At 48.6% G+C, this 16,296-nt stretch overlaps 1 protein-coding gene across 2 annotated transcripts in view; it reads right to left on the reverse strand.

Moving 5' to 3' along the window:
* DPP6 (dipeptidyl peptidase like 6) overlaps positions 1-16,296 on the reverse strand; it is a 612,774-nt gene that overhangs the window by 365,755 nt on the left and 230,723 nt on the right. Inside the window, exon 4 of one of the 2 annotated variants that reach the window (XM_074986299.1) lies at positions 6,715-6,742. The exons of the other annotated variant lie outside the window; for it this stretch is intronic. Coding sequence (XP_074842400.1) covers positions 6,715-6,742 — 28 coding nt within the window. The remainder of the gene's footprint in view (positions 1-6,714; positions 6,743-16,296) is intronic. 2 annotated transcript variants of the gene reach the window in all.

The raw sequence follows: 16,296 nt of genomic DNA on the forward strand, positions 1-16,296 counted from the left end.
GGGCCAGAATGTTAAGATCTCTCAAAACAAAGTAGGAGTACATTCCATCCCATATATTAGTCATTGACTCCCTATCATTCACCAGATCCAGACTGCTCTCTTGGATTCAAAACCCTCCATGCAAATGGTCTGCGTTACCCCTCTGATTTAATCTATACCCTGCTACTCCAGTCTTCGCTTCTCCCAGCAAAGCTGATACTTTTGTTTTCACTGCCCCTAACTGTGCCATTGAATCACTTTGTTCTGACTTATTGTAAATCAATGTATTGAACTGCATATTAAGCACATTGTGCACAAATAATGGAATTTGCACTTCTAGAACTCATGTAGGATCTATTGAAAATTCCCACAGATTTTAATATGAGTTTATGTGAATGTATATCCAACAAACATATTTTTCGATGTGTGCATGTGTCCAGTAGGTATGACTGGCCATGCGCATGTGCAAAACTCTGAGCTGTGCACAAAAATTGGCTAGAGCTCTTCTTCAGATGCGGGAAAAGTAGCACTTGGAACGTCACAGCTCAATGTAAGCTGGAGCAGATTTTTTAGTCTAGGTTCTTAGCACATATTCTAAGGGACCTTTCAAGATGGAGTGGCTTGCTAAAATCTCTAAAGTCAAAGGACAAAAAAGTGGGAAGGGTTAGTTGGGTACAGTGTTATAATAAACTATAAAACCAGTGTCTCTGTTCAGTCCCTGATTTCTAGAGTCTAGCAGAACTATGAATTTAAGTTCCCAGGCTCATCTTTTGAAAATGTTTTGCAAGCTTCCTGTGGGGATGAGGACTGATAGGTCAGAGACAGAGTAGTCACCCTGTGAAGACAGCGACATATAGGCTCCAAGGACCTTGAAAGGTGTTTGTGGAGGATGTTGACCATTGTAGCAGTGGAGACATACCTGTAGGTTTTGCATCTGTCTTCTGGCAGGGTCTGATGACACTGAGTGCTCTCTGAGGAACTTGCTTCTGACAATCAGCTTGCTGAGGCTGTGGGGGATCATTCATGGGGGTAGAAAGCTGGAAGTGGGGGGTGCAGGGAACATTTCTTCCAGGATGGGATGTTCAATGAATGGGATGTAGTTGCCTGATGATATCCCATATGGGTTCCAGTGTTGGGTGGTAGGTGACAGCTAGGGACATATGATCATCATCATCCTCAACAACCATGGCCTCAGCACCCATTGGTGTCCAATGCCTCCCTCACTATTTCCTTCCATCTTTCCCTGTCCAGTGTGAAGTGGCTAACTTTCTGTAGACTAGCTCTACAAAAATCTACTGTATCATCTACTCATTCTCTGTGGGATCTGCCCCTCCTATTCAAGCTACCCATTATACCGAATACCAGGGTCTTGACTTTTCATATGTGGTTCATTCTGCAGATATGCCCAAATACCTATAGGTTCCATTGTATAACTTTCTTCAGTAAATTCTCTTTTGGCTGTATCTTCCTATATAATTCCTCATTGGTGATCTTCTGCATCTGTCCTATTCTCAGGTTCTTTTATAACAACTCCTGTCGAACGCCAATATACTTCTCTTCAAATCTTTCATTATTACCAATGTCTCACATGCATACCACATGCTGCTGACTATACACATTTTCAAGACACACAGTCTCATTCCTAAGCTAATCGCTTTGCTTTTCCAGTTCTTATGCATTGCCTTCAAACACACTCTTGCTTTCGCTATTCTAGTCGCTATTTCCTTCTTACAGTCTAGATCATACATCATGTTGCTCCCCAGATATGTGAACTTCTCTACGTTCTCTAGTTTGATCCCATCTACAATGATCTTCCTTCCTATTTCCTTATCTCCAAATACCTTTGTCTTCATTTTATCAATGTTCATAATCAGTCTGTCCCATCCTTGTTTAGCGCCTGCACTGTTCTCACTAGCTTCTCTTCATCTTCCTCGAAGATAACGATATCATCCACGAAACTCAAGTTGTTAATTCTCATTGCATGCACCTATAACCCTTCTACCTCTTCCTTGATCTTGTCCATCACTCTCTGTAGGTGTGTGAAGAAGATACTTCGCGATATCAGGTCTCCTTCTCTTGTACCTCTACTCATTCTAAATCAACTTCCCAACTCTCGACACGTTCTCACCACTGCCTCTGCATTGCTGTTGATATCCTTCAACAACCATATCAGTTTGCTAGCCACTCCTTACAACTCCAATACCACCCAAGTCACTTTCTGATCTATACTGTCAAATGCCTTCTGAAAATTGATGGAGCCAGTGTAGATGTTCTTGTTCTTTCATTGTGCTTTCTCTGCTATCAATCAGTATCTGCTGTATGGTACTTCTACCTTTCCTGAATCCAGCTTGCTCATCCACTAGATGTTCTTCTATCTGTGATCTTAGTCTCTCCATCAGTATCATCATCAGCACCTTGCCTCGGTGACTCATTAGGGGAATCATTCTGTAATTCTTGCATTCCAACGCACTTGCTTTCTTGGGTATTGTCACTAACATGGACCTTGTCCATTCCTTAGGTGCGTTCCCTTCTTTCCATGCTATAGTACATGGTGTATTTCCTAAATCATACTTTGTCTGCCATATTTGACCATCTCTCCCGTGATCTTATCATTTCCAGGGCTTGATCAGAGAGGATTAAATCTGTACTGAAGCAGATTTTCTGTGAGTTTTGGGTGGACCCTTCCATAATGTGATTTACTTCTCTGGGAGAATGGCTTTGTTTGTTGGAGGCAATATTGAGTATGTTAAGGTTTACATCTAGGATTTTCTCCTTAGAACATATGCTATGGTATCTGAGTGCCTAGCTGTAGATAACACACCTGAGATCTGGGGGTCATAATGGATCACAAGCTAAATATGAGTCAACAGCACAATATTGCTGCAAAAAAGCCATCATTCTAGGATGTATTAGCCCAAGTGTTGTGAGGAAAACACAAATAACTCTTCTGCTCTACTCCGTGATGATTAGGCCTCAGCTAGACTGCTGTGTCCAGTTCTAGGTGTCACATGTTGGCTACGTCTACACGTGAAGCCTACATCGAAGTAGCTTATTTCGATGTTGCGACATCGAAATAGCCTATTTCGATGAATAGCGTCTACATGTCCTCCAGGGCCGGCAACGTCGATGTTCAACTTCGACGTTGCTCAGCCCAACATCGAAATAGGCGCAGCGAGGGAACGTCTACACGTCAAAGTAGCACACATCGAAATAGGGATGCCAGGCACAGCTGCAGACAGGGTCAACGGGCGGACTAGCGCTTCCGGGGCAACAGCTAGCCGCTCCCTTAAAGGGCCCCTCCCACATACACTCAGCCTGCACAGCACGCGGTCTGAGGAGCCATAGGCACACAGACCCTGGGCGCCGCAGTCATGCACCCCCAGCAGCAGCAGCAGCAGCAGCAGCAGCTAGAGGTCCACCCAGCCCTCCCGGCAGGAGCAGGGCTTGCCCTGGCCCATGCCATGTGGGAGGCAGCTGAGTACCTCCTTGCCCCAGGGGAGGAGATGCCCCCAGGGCAGCAGGGCTCAACCCCTACCCCTGCAGCACCCCGCTCCACCCCCCGCTTCACACGCCAGCAGCTGTGGAGCTACCCCACCAGCACCGACTGGTGGGAGCGGCTGGTGCTTGGGGAGTGGGACGACGACCACTGGCTCAGGAACTTCAGGATGACCCGCCAGACATTCCTGGAGCTGTGCCAGTGGCTCACCCCCGCACTCAGGCACCGGGACACTGCCATGCGGCGTGCCCTCCCCGTGGAGAAACGGGTCGGCATCGCTGTCTGGAAGCTGGCCACTCCGGACAGCTACCGATCCGTGGGGCAGCAGTTTGGTGTCGGAAAGGCCACCGTCAGGGCTGTCTTCATGGAGGTAAGAGAACCCACAGGGGGAGGCCAGGGCAGGGCAGGGGGGCCAGGGCAGAACAGGGGGGCCAGAGCAGGGCAGGGCAGGGCAGAGCAGGGGGGCCAGGGCAGGGCAGGGCAGGGCAGGGCAGGGCCACGCACACCCTGCTCACCCCTCATTGGGGCTGTCCCATGTGCTTTCTCTGCAGGTCGTGCGTGCCATCAACGCCATGCTCCTGCACAGGCTCGTGAGGCTGGGGGACCCACATGCCACTGTCGCCGCCTTTGCCACCCTGGGCTTCCCCAACTGCTTCGGGGCTCTGGATGGGACTCACATCCCCATCCGCGCCCCGCATCACAGTGGAGGATGATACCTCAATCGGAAGGGCTACCATTCTGTCGTCCTGCAGGCCTTGGTGGACAGCCAGGGACGTTTCCAGGACATTTACGTGGGCTGGCCTGGCAGCACCCACGACGCCCGGGTTTTTCGGAACTCGGGCCTGTGCCGCCGGCTGGAGGCGGGGACCTACATCCCCCAGCGGGAGATCCCTCTGGGGGACACCACCATGCCCTTCTGCGTCATCGCAGATGCGGCATACCCCCTCCGGCTGTGGCTCATGCACCCCTACACGGGCCATCTCTCCGCTAGCCAGGAGCACTTCAACGAGCGCCTGAACCGTGCGCGCCAGGTGGTGGAGCACTCATTTGGCCGCCTCAAGGGACGCTGGAGATGTCTCCTGACCCGCCTGGATGCGGGCCCCAACAACATCCCCCAGATTGTGGGTGCCTGCTGCGCCCTGCACAACCTTGTGGAGAGCAAGGGGGAGACCTTTCTGCAGGGCTGGGCCGCGGAGGCTGGCAGGGCACACATGCAGCTACCTGCTGCCCCCAGTCGGCAGGTGGACCCAGAGGGGACCCTGGTCCGGGAGGCCCTGCGGGCCTACTTCGACCAACAGGCCGCGGGGTGAACTCTGCCCAGGCCCCCTACTGCCCGCCCCTTCCTCCCCCACACTCCTGCCCCAACGCCCACACCATGGAGCACCGCACCGCCCCCGCCTCCCACTTGTCCTGGACAAATGACAGCACGAACTTGTGGGTGAACGTAATTTTTTTTTTTCCTGGCCGAACCTTTTTTTTGGGGTGTAAATAAATATGTGAAGCACAAACAGAAAACTAAGTACAAACGTTCAACGAAAGCAATATGTACACAAATAAAACAAACCAAAGAAACAACTGTGTGGCATACATAATAAAAAGAAAACCAGGGAGGAGAAAGGGGAGAACTATTTACATAGGGGGGACGGGGCAAACGGGGGCACCAAAAAAACAGGGTCCAACTATATACAGCAAGGGGGGGGCCACGTCCCGGGCCCCTCGCCCCTATAGCCCGGCACTGGGCGTGCCCGGCCGGGAGCCCCGCCGCGCCTGCAGTCTGGTCCGCGGTTGGGTGGGAGCGGGCTGGACCGGAAGGTATCGGTGCCGGCGAGTCTCAGGTGGCTCCAGGGGTCCCTCGGCGCTCTGGCCCTCGCGGGTGGGTGGTGGGGCGACGGCAGACGGCCCGGCGACAGCCGGAGCAGCTGGTGGTGGGGCTGCAGGAGCGGGCAGGGCGGGCGATGGCTCGGCCGGTGCGGCATGGGGGGCCAGGTAGTCCACGAGCTGGTTAAATGTCTGCATATAGGCCCCCCATGCCTCCTGGCGCCAGGCCAGCGCCCACTCCTGCAGCTGGAGGTGCTGCTCCGAGACCTCCAGCTGCCGGCGGAGGATGGCCAGCAGCTGGGGGTCCGTCGCCGTCGCCAGTAGTAGGTGCGGGGTCCGCCGTCTAGCCCTCCACGGGGCCGGTCGTTCCTCGGCCAAGGGGCTGCCCTGGAGCGATGGTCCCGGAGGGCTCTCCGGGACAACTGAGGCCTCGCTGGCGCTCTCTTCCGGTCCTTCTGATGGTGCAGGTGCAGGTGCAGGACACAGGAGAGGAGGGGGGAAAGAAGAATGGAGACAGGCGTTAGTGTGGGCCCCGAGCCGTGGCCTCTGTCCCCCCCGCTCTGTGCTGCAGGTTCCCCATCCCCGTCCCCGGGAGATGCTGCTGTGATGGATGGGGTTCAGGGGTCCCCCTGCCCTGCACCCCGTCCCCTGGTGGGAGCGACTCTCACTTCACCCCGCAGGGTCTGAGAGCAGGAGAGCTTTCTTAGGCCACAGATGGCCAGTTTCTGCCAGGAGTGACAGCACCAGCTGTCGGAAGAGACAGTCCTTCCAACCCGTCGTGGGGAGAAGACCCCAAGGGGGGCCCCTCTGGGATGCAGCTTTTTGCCTCCTCTGGCTGGCTGCCTAGCAACTCTCCCTTCCCCTAGCCTCTACCTGTGGCCCCCGCCCTCGCCCCCCAATTCCAAGCCAGCTCGGCTCCTCCGTCCTGTTGGTTCAGGGCAGAGGTGTCACCTGCCAGCTGTAGCGCCAGGATCCTCCTTTGGCCCTGGGAGCTCTTCGGCTCTTGTGGCTCATATGTAGCCTGAGTCTCCCTGTGGCACTCCCCCCCACTCCATCACATACTGCTGCTGCGGGGTGTCCCACCCACTCCGCCCAGGGGCCCCTCGAGGTTCCGCTCCCCCCTGGCCCGGGGATGGGGCATGGCACTGTCATGCAGGGTGGGGGGGGCAGGGGCTGATGGCTGCAGTGCTGTGAGGGCCATGGCCCTGGTGTCCTTGGGGCCATGGCCATGTGAGCGTGTGGGGGGCCCTGGACACATCTCTGTTACCCCCGCCCCTCAAGCCCAGGGGTGTCCACCAGAGAGGGGTACCTACCTGTGGGTCCGCTCCCACGGTCCGGAGATCCCCGGGGGTCGGAGGCCCTGCTGCTGCTCCGGGATGGCAGGAGGAGGATCTGCAGGCTGGATTTTGCGGAGGAGGAGCCCCCCTCCTCCTCCTCCTCCTCCTCCTCCTGCCGCGATGTCCCGGGGATGGCCTCCGGGGGGGGCCCCCGGGGTGCGGGGCTTGCCTCCGGGGCAGACTCCGGCTGCAGGGCCTGCTGGGGCTCGTCAGCCGAGGTGTCAAGGGTGGCCGGAGGGGAGGAGGTGTGCCGGGAGCCCAGGATGTCCCTGAGCTCCCTGTAAAAGGGGCAAGTGACGGGGGCGGCCCCAGATCGGCCGGCCGCATCCTGGGCCCGGGCATAACCCTGCCGCAGCTCCTTCACCTTACTCCTCACATGATCAGGAGTGCGGGCAGGGTGACCCCGGCCAGCCAGGCCATCGGCCAGCCGAGCGAACGCATCCGCGTTCTGCCTCTTGCTCCCCATTACCTGGAGCACCTCCTCCTCGCTCCAGAGCCCCAGCAGGTCCCGCAGCTCGGCCTCCGTCCAGGAGGGGCCCCGCTGCCGCTTTCCAGACTGGCTGGCCCTCTGGCTGGGCTGGCTGCCCTGGCTCCCCTTGGGGGGGTCCCCTGGGGGCGCTGGGCGGGCTGCTGGCTCACCATCGCCGCTGGCTGGGTGGCTGAGGGCTGTGCAGGCTAGCCGCGTGTGCAGGCTGCAGCCTGCACGTTGCCTCAGCTTCCTTCAGAGTCAGGGAGGGGCAGGGGACCTTTAAGGGGCCGCTCCACGCGGCCACCAGTGAGCTGAGGGGCTGGAGAGAGCGTCTCTCAACCCCCCAGCTGATGGCCGCCATGGAGGACCCGGCAATTTCGACGTTGCGGGACGCAGATCGTCTACACTGTCCCTACTTCGACGTTGAAGGTCGAAGTAGGGCGCTATTCCTATCTCCTCATGGGGTTAGCGACTTCGACGTCTCGCCGCCTAACGTCGAAGTTAACTTTGAAATAGCGCCCGATGCGTGTAGCCGCAACGGGCGCTATTTCGAAGTTAGTGCCGCTACTTCGAAGTAGCGTGCACGTGTAGACACAGCTGTTAAGGAACATGTGAACAAACTGGAGAAAAACCAGAGAAAAGCAATAAAAAATATTAAAAGTCTAGAAAACATTACCTATGAGGGAACATTGAAAAGAATGGGGAAAAGAAGAGTAAGATGGGATGTGGCTTCAAGTGCATAAAAGGTTGTTGCAAAGAGGAGGGAGAAGAATTATTCTCATTAACCTCTGAGGATAGGACAAGAAGTAATTAACTTTCATCAAAGGAGGTCTAGGTCAAACATTAGGAAAAAAACTCCTGTAAGATTGATTAAGGACTGGAATAAATGGCATTGGGAGGTTGTGGAAGCTCCATCATTGGAGCTTTTTAAGGTCAGATTAACGAACACAGCTCACAGTGGCCACAGTTCTCTGTTCCCAGCCAATGGGAGCGATGGAGGCAGCACTGTAGGTGAAGGGTCTAGAGGGATGTACTGGCCACTGCTTCCTGCACTAGCCATTGTCCAGAAATTGTGAACTGCAGTTGCTGGAAGTTGTGGGAGGCAGGGCAGCAGGATGGTTAACCTCATCGAAATGTCTTGTGGCCCTCAATCAGATTACCCTGATATGGGCCACAGGTTGCTTGCAAATGTCCAAAACACATGGTCATTTAACGTCATCAGGTATCCCTTTGCATCTGATGGACTGGGTTAAGTTCTTCATGTTTCCGAATTACTCTATTAAGAGACAACACAATACCCAAAAACAAAGGTAAAAATAACTTATAAGATAAATGTTTAGTCATAACCATTTGCAGAAGGGGAGAATGAAATACAACTGAGAGCATCACTGCAGAGAAAAGAATGAACCAGTCTGAAATGTGCTTGGGGAAAATATAGTTTCCAAATAAATTTTGAACACCAGGAAATGACAACAAACACTTGCACTTGCAACTAATCACAAAACTTTCTCCACTGTCAGTTCAACTACTGCCCTACATACAGCAGAAACAGCAAAGTACTAAAGGCAAGGTTAAAAAATTAACACACCTCAGAAGATGGAAAATACTCAAAGCACAAAGAAGGTCTATTTAATATTATGAATTGGGAATGCCTCATTTAGATCTAAGTATAAAGCCTTGTGTATATGTATAAAAGAGACACATGCAGTTATGGGGTCTTACCGGCCTGGAAAGATGGGTTGTTGTTTGTTTTCCTTTTGCTTGCCTGTTTTCTTTTAAATTAGAAATACAAGTTCCTCTGGTGCATGTTGACTTTGACGAGCAAAGAACAAGTGAAATTAATTATTTTATTTTATGAGTTCATCATATGTATAAAAAATGCCCTTCAATGACGAACATTTTCAGGACAGGAATTCTTTGTTAGAGAGCAAAGAGTCTGCATCCTTTCAGTTAGTGTAAGAGCCCATAATAAGCACTCCTGACACGTCCTCCAACAATAAATCCTGTTATTTCTAAGCTAAAAAAACAAACAGCAAATGCATCTCTAAATGTATGTATGTACAAAGAAAATACATCAACCAACCTTTCATGTGTACATTAGACATTATACGGAACCTTGAAAGGGCACAATTCTTTCTTTTGCTTGTCCTTTAAGGGACTACTGATTTTACAGTGGATAATCCTCTAAGAAAATACAGATACTTCCTTCTTGGAGGACAGATGGTACTTTAAAGCTCCAGTAGTCTGTATTTGCTATAAAAAATATGCAAATTAAAACAGAACAGGATCTGTTCTCCTGTCTGTTATGGGTAAGTTAACATTTTCAGTCCACAGATACTGGGTGGATGTTGCAGTAAAATGGTTTATTTGAATGCCACTAAAATACAGATCTGATCCTGCCAACCATATTTAAATACCTTTGAACCATGAAAGTCACCTCACGGAAGTTAAGGAGCTACTCACGTGAGTAAAGCACACAGCATTTGGTCATAAATATGATGTACGACCAATACGGTAAAGGCTTGAAAAAGCAGCAACTGTGAACCATGTTATAATTTATTCATTAGACAATATATAATTAATATGTTTATGTAACTGGAAATGGGAAAGAAGCCAACACTGGTGGGTGAGGAAGGCTGCACAAAGCTTCTTTGGTTTTATTTTCAATAAATAAGTAAATTGGTTCAGCATTTGAACCAAGTATATATTAACAGACTGAAAACTTAAGCTAAATGGTGGCACGCATTGTCTGCAAATCCTCAATCTGAGCTGCAAGTGATGGAACTCAGATGCACCAACACAGCACAGAGCTTTGTAACAATGCAAATGATACAGGTGTACCAAGTTCGTCCCACTGGAGCTAATTTCTGCTCATAAAAATATCAGTTTCTTCCCGAAGTTACTGAAGACATATAGCACTTTAATTTCAGCTGCTCCACTGGGTTTGAAGTCCTGTGCATCTATCATTAGTATTTATTATCCTTGTGCTCTAACAAATATATGTTAATAAGATGTTCACAATCTTCCTTCATCTAACCTCTGCCTGTTTTTTTTTTTATCATCCACTGTCCAATCTTGTCTTTTGAATTATAAATCTTTGGGGCAGGAACTAGCAGTTACCATATGTTTGTATTGGAGCCTGCACTACAGACCCAGCCTGGTTGTGGTCTTTAGCTGTACTGCAACATGCATGTTGATAAGATAATGTCTTATGCTCTGATCTTGCTGTGGTCTCTGTATAATCCACTGTGTGGAGCTTCAAGAAAGTCAAATGGGGGCACAAAAATCTGGCCACACAGAGTCAACTGCAGACAGGCCTGCCTACAGGGTGAGGTAAAGGGGGCAGTTGCACAGTGGCCCAGTGTTTCAAAGGGGCCTGGAGCTCCAGCCACTTCTGCACTACCATGGCAGAGGTAGTGGCTGGGGCTCCAGACCCCTTTGAAATTCCACAGCAGTGCCACCCCCGTGCAGCTCTGAGGAAGGGGAGGGGCCCAGAGCCACAGTCTGAGCAATGCTAAAGGCTGCCTGCCCTAAGCCCTGCCCCCTCTCACCTTGGCCCAGGCCTTGCAGTGGGTGACTATGGGATCAAGGCCCAGTATTGTAAACCAGTGGTGGGCAACCTGTGGCCCACAGGCCACATGCGGGTCATTGGGGTTCCATGTGTGTCCCACAACACATTTTGTTTACCATTGCCCCTTCCAGGATTAGCAGATTTCCTTAGTTTCCACCCATATAGCTTTTTTCCAACCTGAATTACTAAAGTAACATGCATGGAAAGCAAGGTCACGGGAAGGAAGGTGCGTGCTGATTGCACACAACATTGTCTGTGAGAGCTGTGCACTCCCTCTGCATCCAATCACAGTGCTACTATGGGTCAATTGGCAAACCCTGCAAATTCTAGTTATGCAAGCACAGTTAGCAGAACTATCTTCTCCTGGGAGGCCATCTTGGTTATGAAAGTCTTGCAGCCCACTGAGATGAAAGAGGGTCACTCATGCAGCCCATTCACTAGTCTAGATTACCCATCTCTGCTGTAAACTTTCTGAGGCAGCAATTTATTGCTGATTTATTTGCTATAGACATCACAACAGTAGCAATTTGTGGAGTAATCTGCCTGACATTTACATCTTCACACTCATGTATAAAGAATAGGGCTGCCAATATTGATTGGACATATTCCCGGAGATTTTATGTCATGATATCATCTTTAATTAAAGGTTGATCTTTAATTTCTGGAGACTCCAGAAGAATCCTGGCAGACTGGCAACCTGGATAAAGGAAGAAAAATTCTCATTGTGGTAGCAAACAGATGGTGTACCAGGATGTAACTCTGTCACGTGGACATTGAAAAGAGAGCAGACTTCTAATTAAGAGTACATGAATAAAAATAATCGTACAGAACTCAAAGGGATCACTTATTCAGAACAGTCACTGAACCAAGAACTGTTGATGAATTTAAGTCCGGAGAATTAGACGTGTGTCTGCTGTAACATGGACTGGGCAATGAGTAAGAAGTGAGGCAAATTACTCTGAGGAAAACTAATTCTGACCATTCTTGATTTCGGGTTTTCCCAAATTCTCAAACTGTTTACGTTTCCACTCCAACTAGAGGGCAGCAGGGTCTTTTGAGACCTTTGAGCAAATTTCATTTCTTTAAGCTGGATGTTGCAGAGTGTCCAAGGCCTTGTTTGCACAGAGAAGTTTGTTTGAAATATTTTTTCTCCCTATAAATAATATAGAATAATTATAATGAAAGAGTGCATCTGCATGCCTGGCTTATGTAACTGCCCTTGTGAATCATTGTGTCTATAGCCCTGGACTTCTTCCAAATGACCTCCCAGAAGATATCTCACAGTGCAGTATTCTGATACCAAGCTCTCTGCATGCTGGAATTCTTCTCATGTGGCAAAGGCTAATGCCTACCAGAACCTAGTGGAATTCTGGGATCGGGGGTCAAACTAAATCACTCCCATGATTCATTTCCTGTCATTCCATAATTCTTCTGTTTCTTGAAAGCTAGATCATTTTCAAACTGCCGTCAGACAGCATGGAGTGCATGCTACTGAGTGCTCAGATCCTGAGCCTCATAAATACAAACAGGCTGCTCCAGTCTGAGCCAGAGTTTGCTCTCTCTGACATCAGTAGGAGAAAATGTCAGGGGCTGCTTTCCCACATAATGCCAAGCAACTTGTTCCCTGTAAGCTGAATGCTTGGGCAGCCACCCAGGAGAGATTTACATGCTGCCCAGCTGATTAGCAGTGCGCTCACAGCTGCCCACAACTGGCAGCATGTGATTCTATTGGTGGTGCACATCAACACATGCCTGGGTGTACAGAACAAAATGTATTCTGCCCATGGATGGAAAAAATTAGAGGGAACCCTGCCCTCAACATCCATTGTAAACAGAGCTGAGAATACTCAACCAATCCAGGGAGTGCTCTGCAGTCTGTAGGATCAACCCCTAGAAGAGCAAGTAGCTGGGAAGAAGACACTCATACATTGGATCATACAACTCTTGATCCAATGACCATCAAGATCAATGGAAAGATTTCAGCTGATTCAGTGGATATTTGATCACTCCATGGCTACTGCTAACTATTAGTTTAACTAACAACGGTCAATTTCTGTAGGAAAATGAAAGAAAATGTAACTATAATTCAAGTAGGAACTGAAAGGAAGAGAGCAACTCATTTCACAAAGCTAATGAATAAATAAACGGTAAGGATGACTTATGTTCAGGGTCAGTCACACTTAACTTCAAGACTGTCATTTAAGGCCACACTGGGAAGCCACTCACATCAATGCTAATATTCCCTTTGAATTCACTGGGATCAAGATTTCCCCCTAAAGATGATTCCATTACATATCTTGAGGGCCAGTCTCTTGCAATTACATAATTTTTGGAGGTTTGCAACAAGCTCTTTATTTAGAAAAAACGTCAAACTGCTCTTTGTGCAATTTAAATATATTGTAAGTTCACCAGATGAATCCTTTAAGGTAATAATGATGTGAATGATTAATGATAACATTACTTATAATTGGCAGTGTAATTTCAGAAAACAATTAGGCTTGGCTCAGTAGCTTGGGAATGTTTAAGTGGAAGTCATTTGGCCAAAAGGGGCTGGAATAGTGAATGTGTTTGCTCCATATCACTTTGAAGTGTCATAAAATCAAATCCAACCTGCTACTAAGTGAGAAATATAACTCTATGGCTCTGGCTATACTAACACCCCCCTTTCGAAAGGGGGATGCTAATGAGCTACTTCGACAGATGCTAATTAGGCATTGCCATGCATATGCAGCACCTCATTAGCATAATGGTGGCCGTGCACGTTTCAAAAGTGCAGCTTTCGAAACACACACCGCCGGCGTAGATGGGGGCCTTTCGAAAGGACCCCCCCCCGGATTTCAAAAGCCCCTTCTTCCCAAAACCAAATGGGAAGAAGGGGCTTTTGAAATCTGGCGGGGGTTCTTTCAAAAGGCCCCTGTCTACACTGGCGGCGTGTGTTTTGAAAGCAGCACTTCCAAAATGCGCACAGCTGCCATTATGCTAATGAGGAGCTGCATATGCATGGAAGTGCCTTATTAGCATCTGCCAAAGTGGCTCATTAGCATCTCTCTTTCAGAAGGGGGGTGCTAGTGTAGCCACGGCCTATTTGCAAGAGATATATAGAAATCTTAGTAAGACTGGCATACTATAGAAACCTTTGTGTTTCATACAGTACTTTTTATTTGAACCAAGCTGATCCTTACTGTGACAAAGCTTGTATTGTGCAGCAACAGATTAAAAGTGAGTTGATGGAATCACTGAATCTAGAAGGATATGGGCAACTAGTTTTTAAAAAAAAAAACTCCCCAAAATTTCTTGGCTTTATTAAGAAAACTGAACAGAAAAAGAAATCTTTAATTCATTGCATCAAGCCTCCAGTTCCGATATCATGTATGTGAGGTGTCGGGGAACGTAGTTTGCACAAAAACCAAACCAAATCAAAACAATAAAAAACAGATAAATCTACTTTTTCCAGGGATATAAATAACTACCACTCTTTTCCTGAAAATTCGAGCTGGACACTAAACAAGAATCTTTTGAGTCTTGACTGGGCATGTGCCCCTGAGGAAAATGCTGCAAGAACTCACCTACACCCTTATATCTTAGAACAATTTGCGTTCTAGTAAAAGAAAAAAAATTAGATCTTGGCTAAAAATTGAAAAAAAAAATGCCACATAAAGCTTCCTGCTAAGAGATGGAATTTTGCTGAAGTTACATGGATGTGTAAGATCTCATGAAAGACAGATAACATACTGTTTTAGTGAGAATTAAAAGTAAATAGAAAAAAACCTGAGAGTTAGGGAAGAAATAAAAGTTAACTAAAATGGATAGAAGCAAGTCAAGTAGCAGGATTTAATGGCTCTAGATATCAGTTGTTGTGGTAGGTGCGTTTTAAACAATCCAGGCGTTTGATGTAGCTGACATACAATTACTGATTACACTGAATTCTCTCCCTCTCTCATTAAATGCATCATAATCCAAGTTCTCAAGATTAACACTTGTTTTGTACCTATAATGTCTTGATTAGAGGGTTTTGCTGAAGTTATCCAAAGACGGTTTTATACCAGTTATTGGAGAGTTTCTACCAATTACTGTAGATAACAGGCCAAATCCTATAAACTCCCTCACACAACTGAGTGATGGAGAGGTGAAAAGAGGTGGATAGTGGGCAGAGGTGACGTGCAGAGGGCATAAAGGGTCATGCACCCCCCCCATATGCCACTTTACTTGTATTGAGCATGCTCACAAGGACTGAGCATGCTCAGTAACAATGCTGAACCAGCTGCCCTTTTCCCTCCCGCTCCCTATTCTGTTGGTAGGCACAGGATATCGCTGGGTGGAATGTTGGGCCACCACAGACCCTAGAACTCACAAGCTGGCAGAGGCTGGGCAGCACAAAAGAAGAGGTTAACAATCCTTTTAAGGGCTACAATAAATTCTTTACCTTCTGGTGTCAGGAGAAGTTACAGTTCCCCAGCAGGGATCCTCAAGGAGGGTGCCGCTATATACTGACCCCTTCGTCACAGTGAGCAAGGTCTCAATCTATCCCTAAGTAAATAACTAATGTTTCAGAGGAAATTGATAAAGTTATAGCCACACAGTTTATCCATATCTGCAATCATTTACTTAATTATGGAACAGATTCTCATAATGCATGACAATAATTCAGTTTGCAGTGGAAATCTCCCTTTATTTAAAACAAATCTGTTGTGAGTTGAATAAAAAGCAGCATTTTCACTCATTTAATCAGTGTATGCACTGCATCCGCAAGGATGACTACAAGAACCACATGTAACTCCCACACACCTCGGTGTGTTTCACTACCCCATGTAGTGGCACCTACACTACTTACATAGAGAAAGAAAGAGTCTCCTCTATAGCCTTAGCTGAGAGCAAACTGGCTTTTAGACCAAACTAGGGGCTCCTCCACTAAGCTACAGAGGTCCCAGATTCAAGTCTGCCCTGTGGGCGGTTACACACAGGTATACACCAAAATGCAGAATTTGGATATATAATTGCAACACCTCCTGACAACGGAAATCTTGCAGAAACAGCCCTTGATGTCTTGTTGATAAAGGACAACGATTTCACTCAGCTGAAATTTAACGTACGTACAGTAGAACTCCGAGAAACGCACACTCAGGTTACATGAATCTTGGAATAATGCAGCTCTGAGTGGCAGGGAGCTGGTGCCTGGCTCCGGGCTGCCCACCACTCAGGGGAGTAGGGAAACTGACTAATGCAGCAGTGCTGGTCAGTTTCCCAGCTCCTGTGACTGGCAGGCAGCAGGGAGCCAGGTGCCAGCTCCCACGCAATCACAGGAGAGGCAGCCGAGAGCCTGACTCTCGACTGACACCACTCACAGAAATGGTGGCCGCCTCTGACAGAAGCAGCAGCCTGACTCTCACTGTCTCTGACGAGTAGTTTCACAGCAGCACTGGTGTGTTTCCTGGCTCGTCCTAGTAGCACGAGGAGGAAGAAGTGTTGGGGTTGAGGTTTGCCCTAGGCCCCATGGTCCCTTACAGACAGCTCTGTCTGTAGTTTTGTGATCTTTCTTCAAGGCTGTTAGCTATGGATCATCCTCTTTAGTAGATCTCTGCAACACACGTACCACGCATCTTTTACCTTGTTCTCTCTCCTGGGAGGA

The sequence above is a fragment of the Carettochelys insculpta genome, chromosome 2, assembly GCF_033958435.1.
Source record: "Carettochelys insculpta isolate YL-2023 chromosome 2, ASM3395843v1, whole genome shotgun sequence".
Classification (NCBI taxonomy): domain Eukaryota; kingdom Metazoa; phylum Chordata; order Testudines; family Carettochelyidae; genus Carettochelys; species Carettochelys insculpta.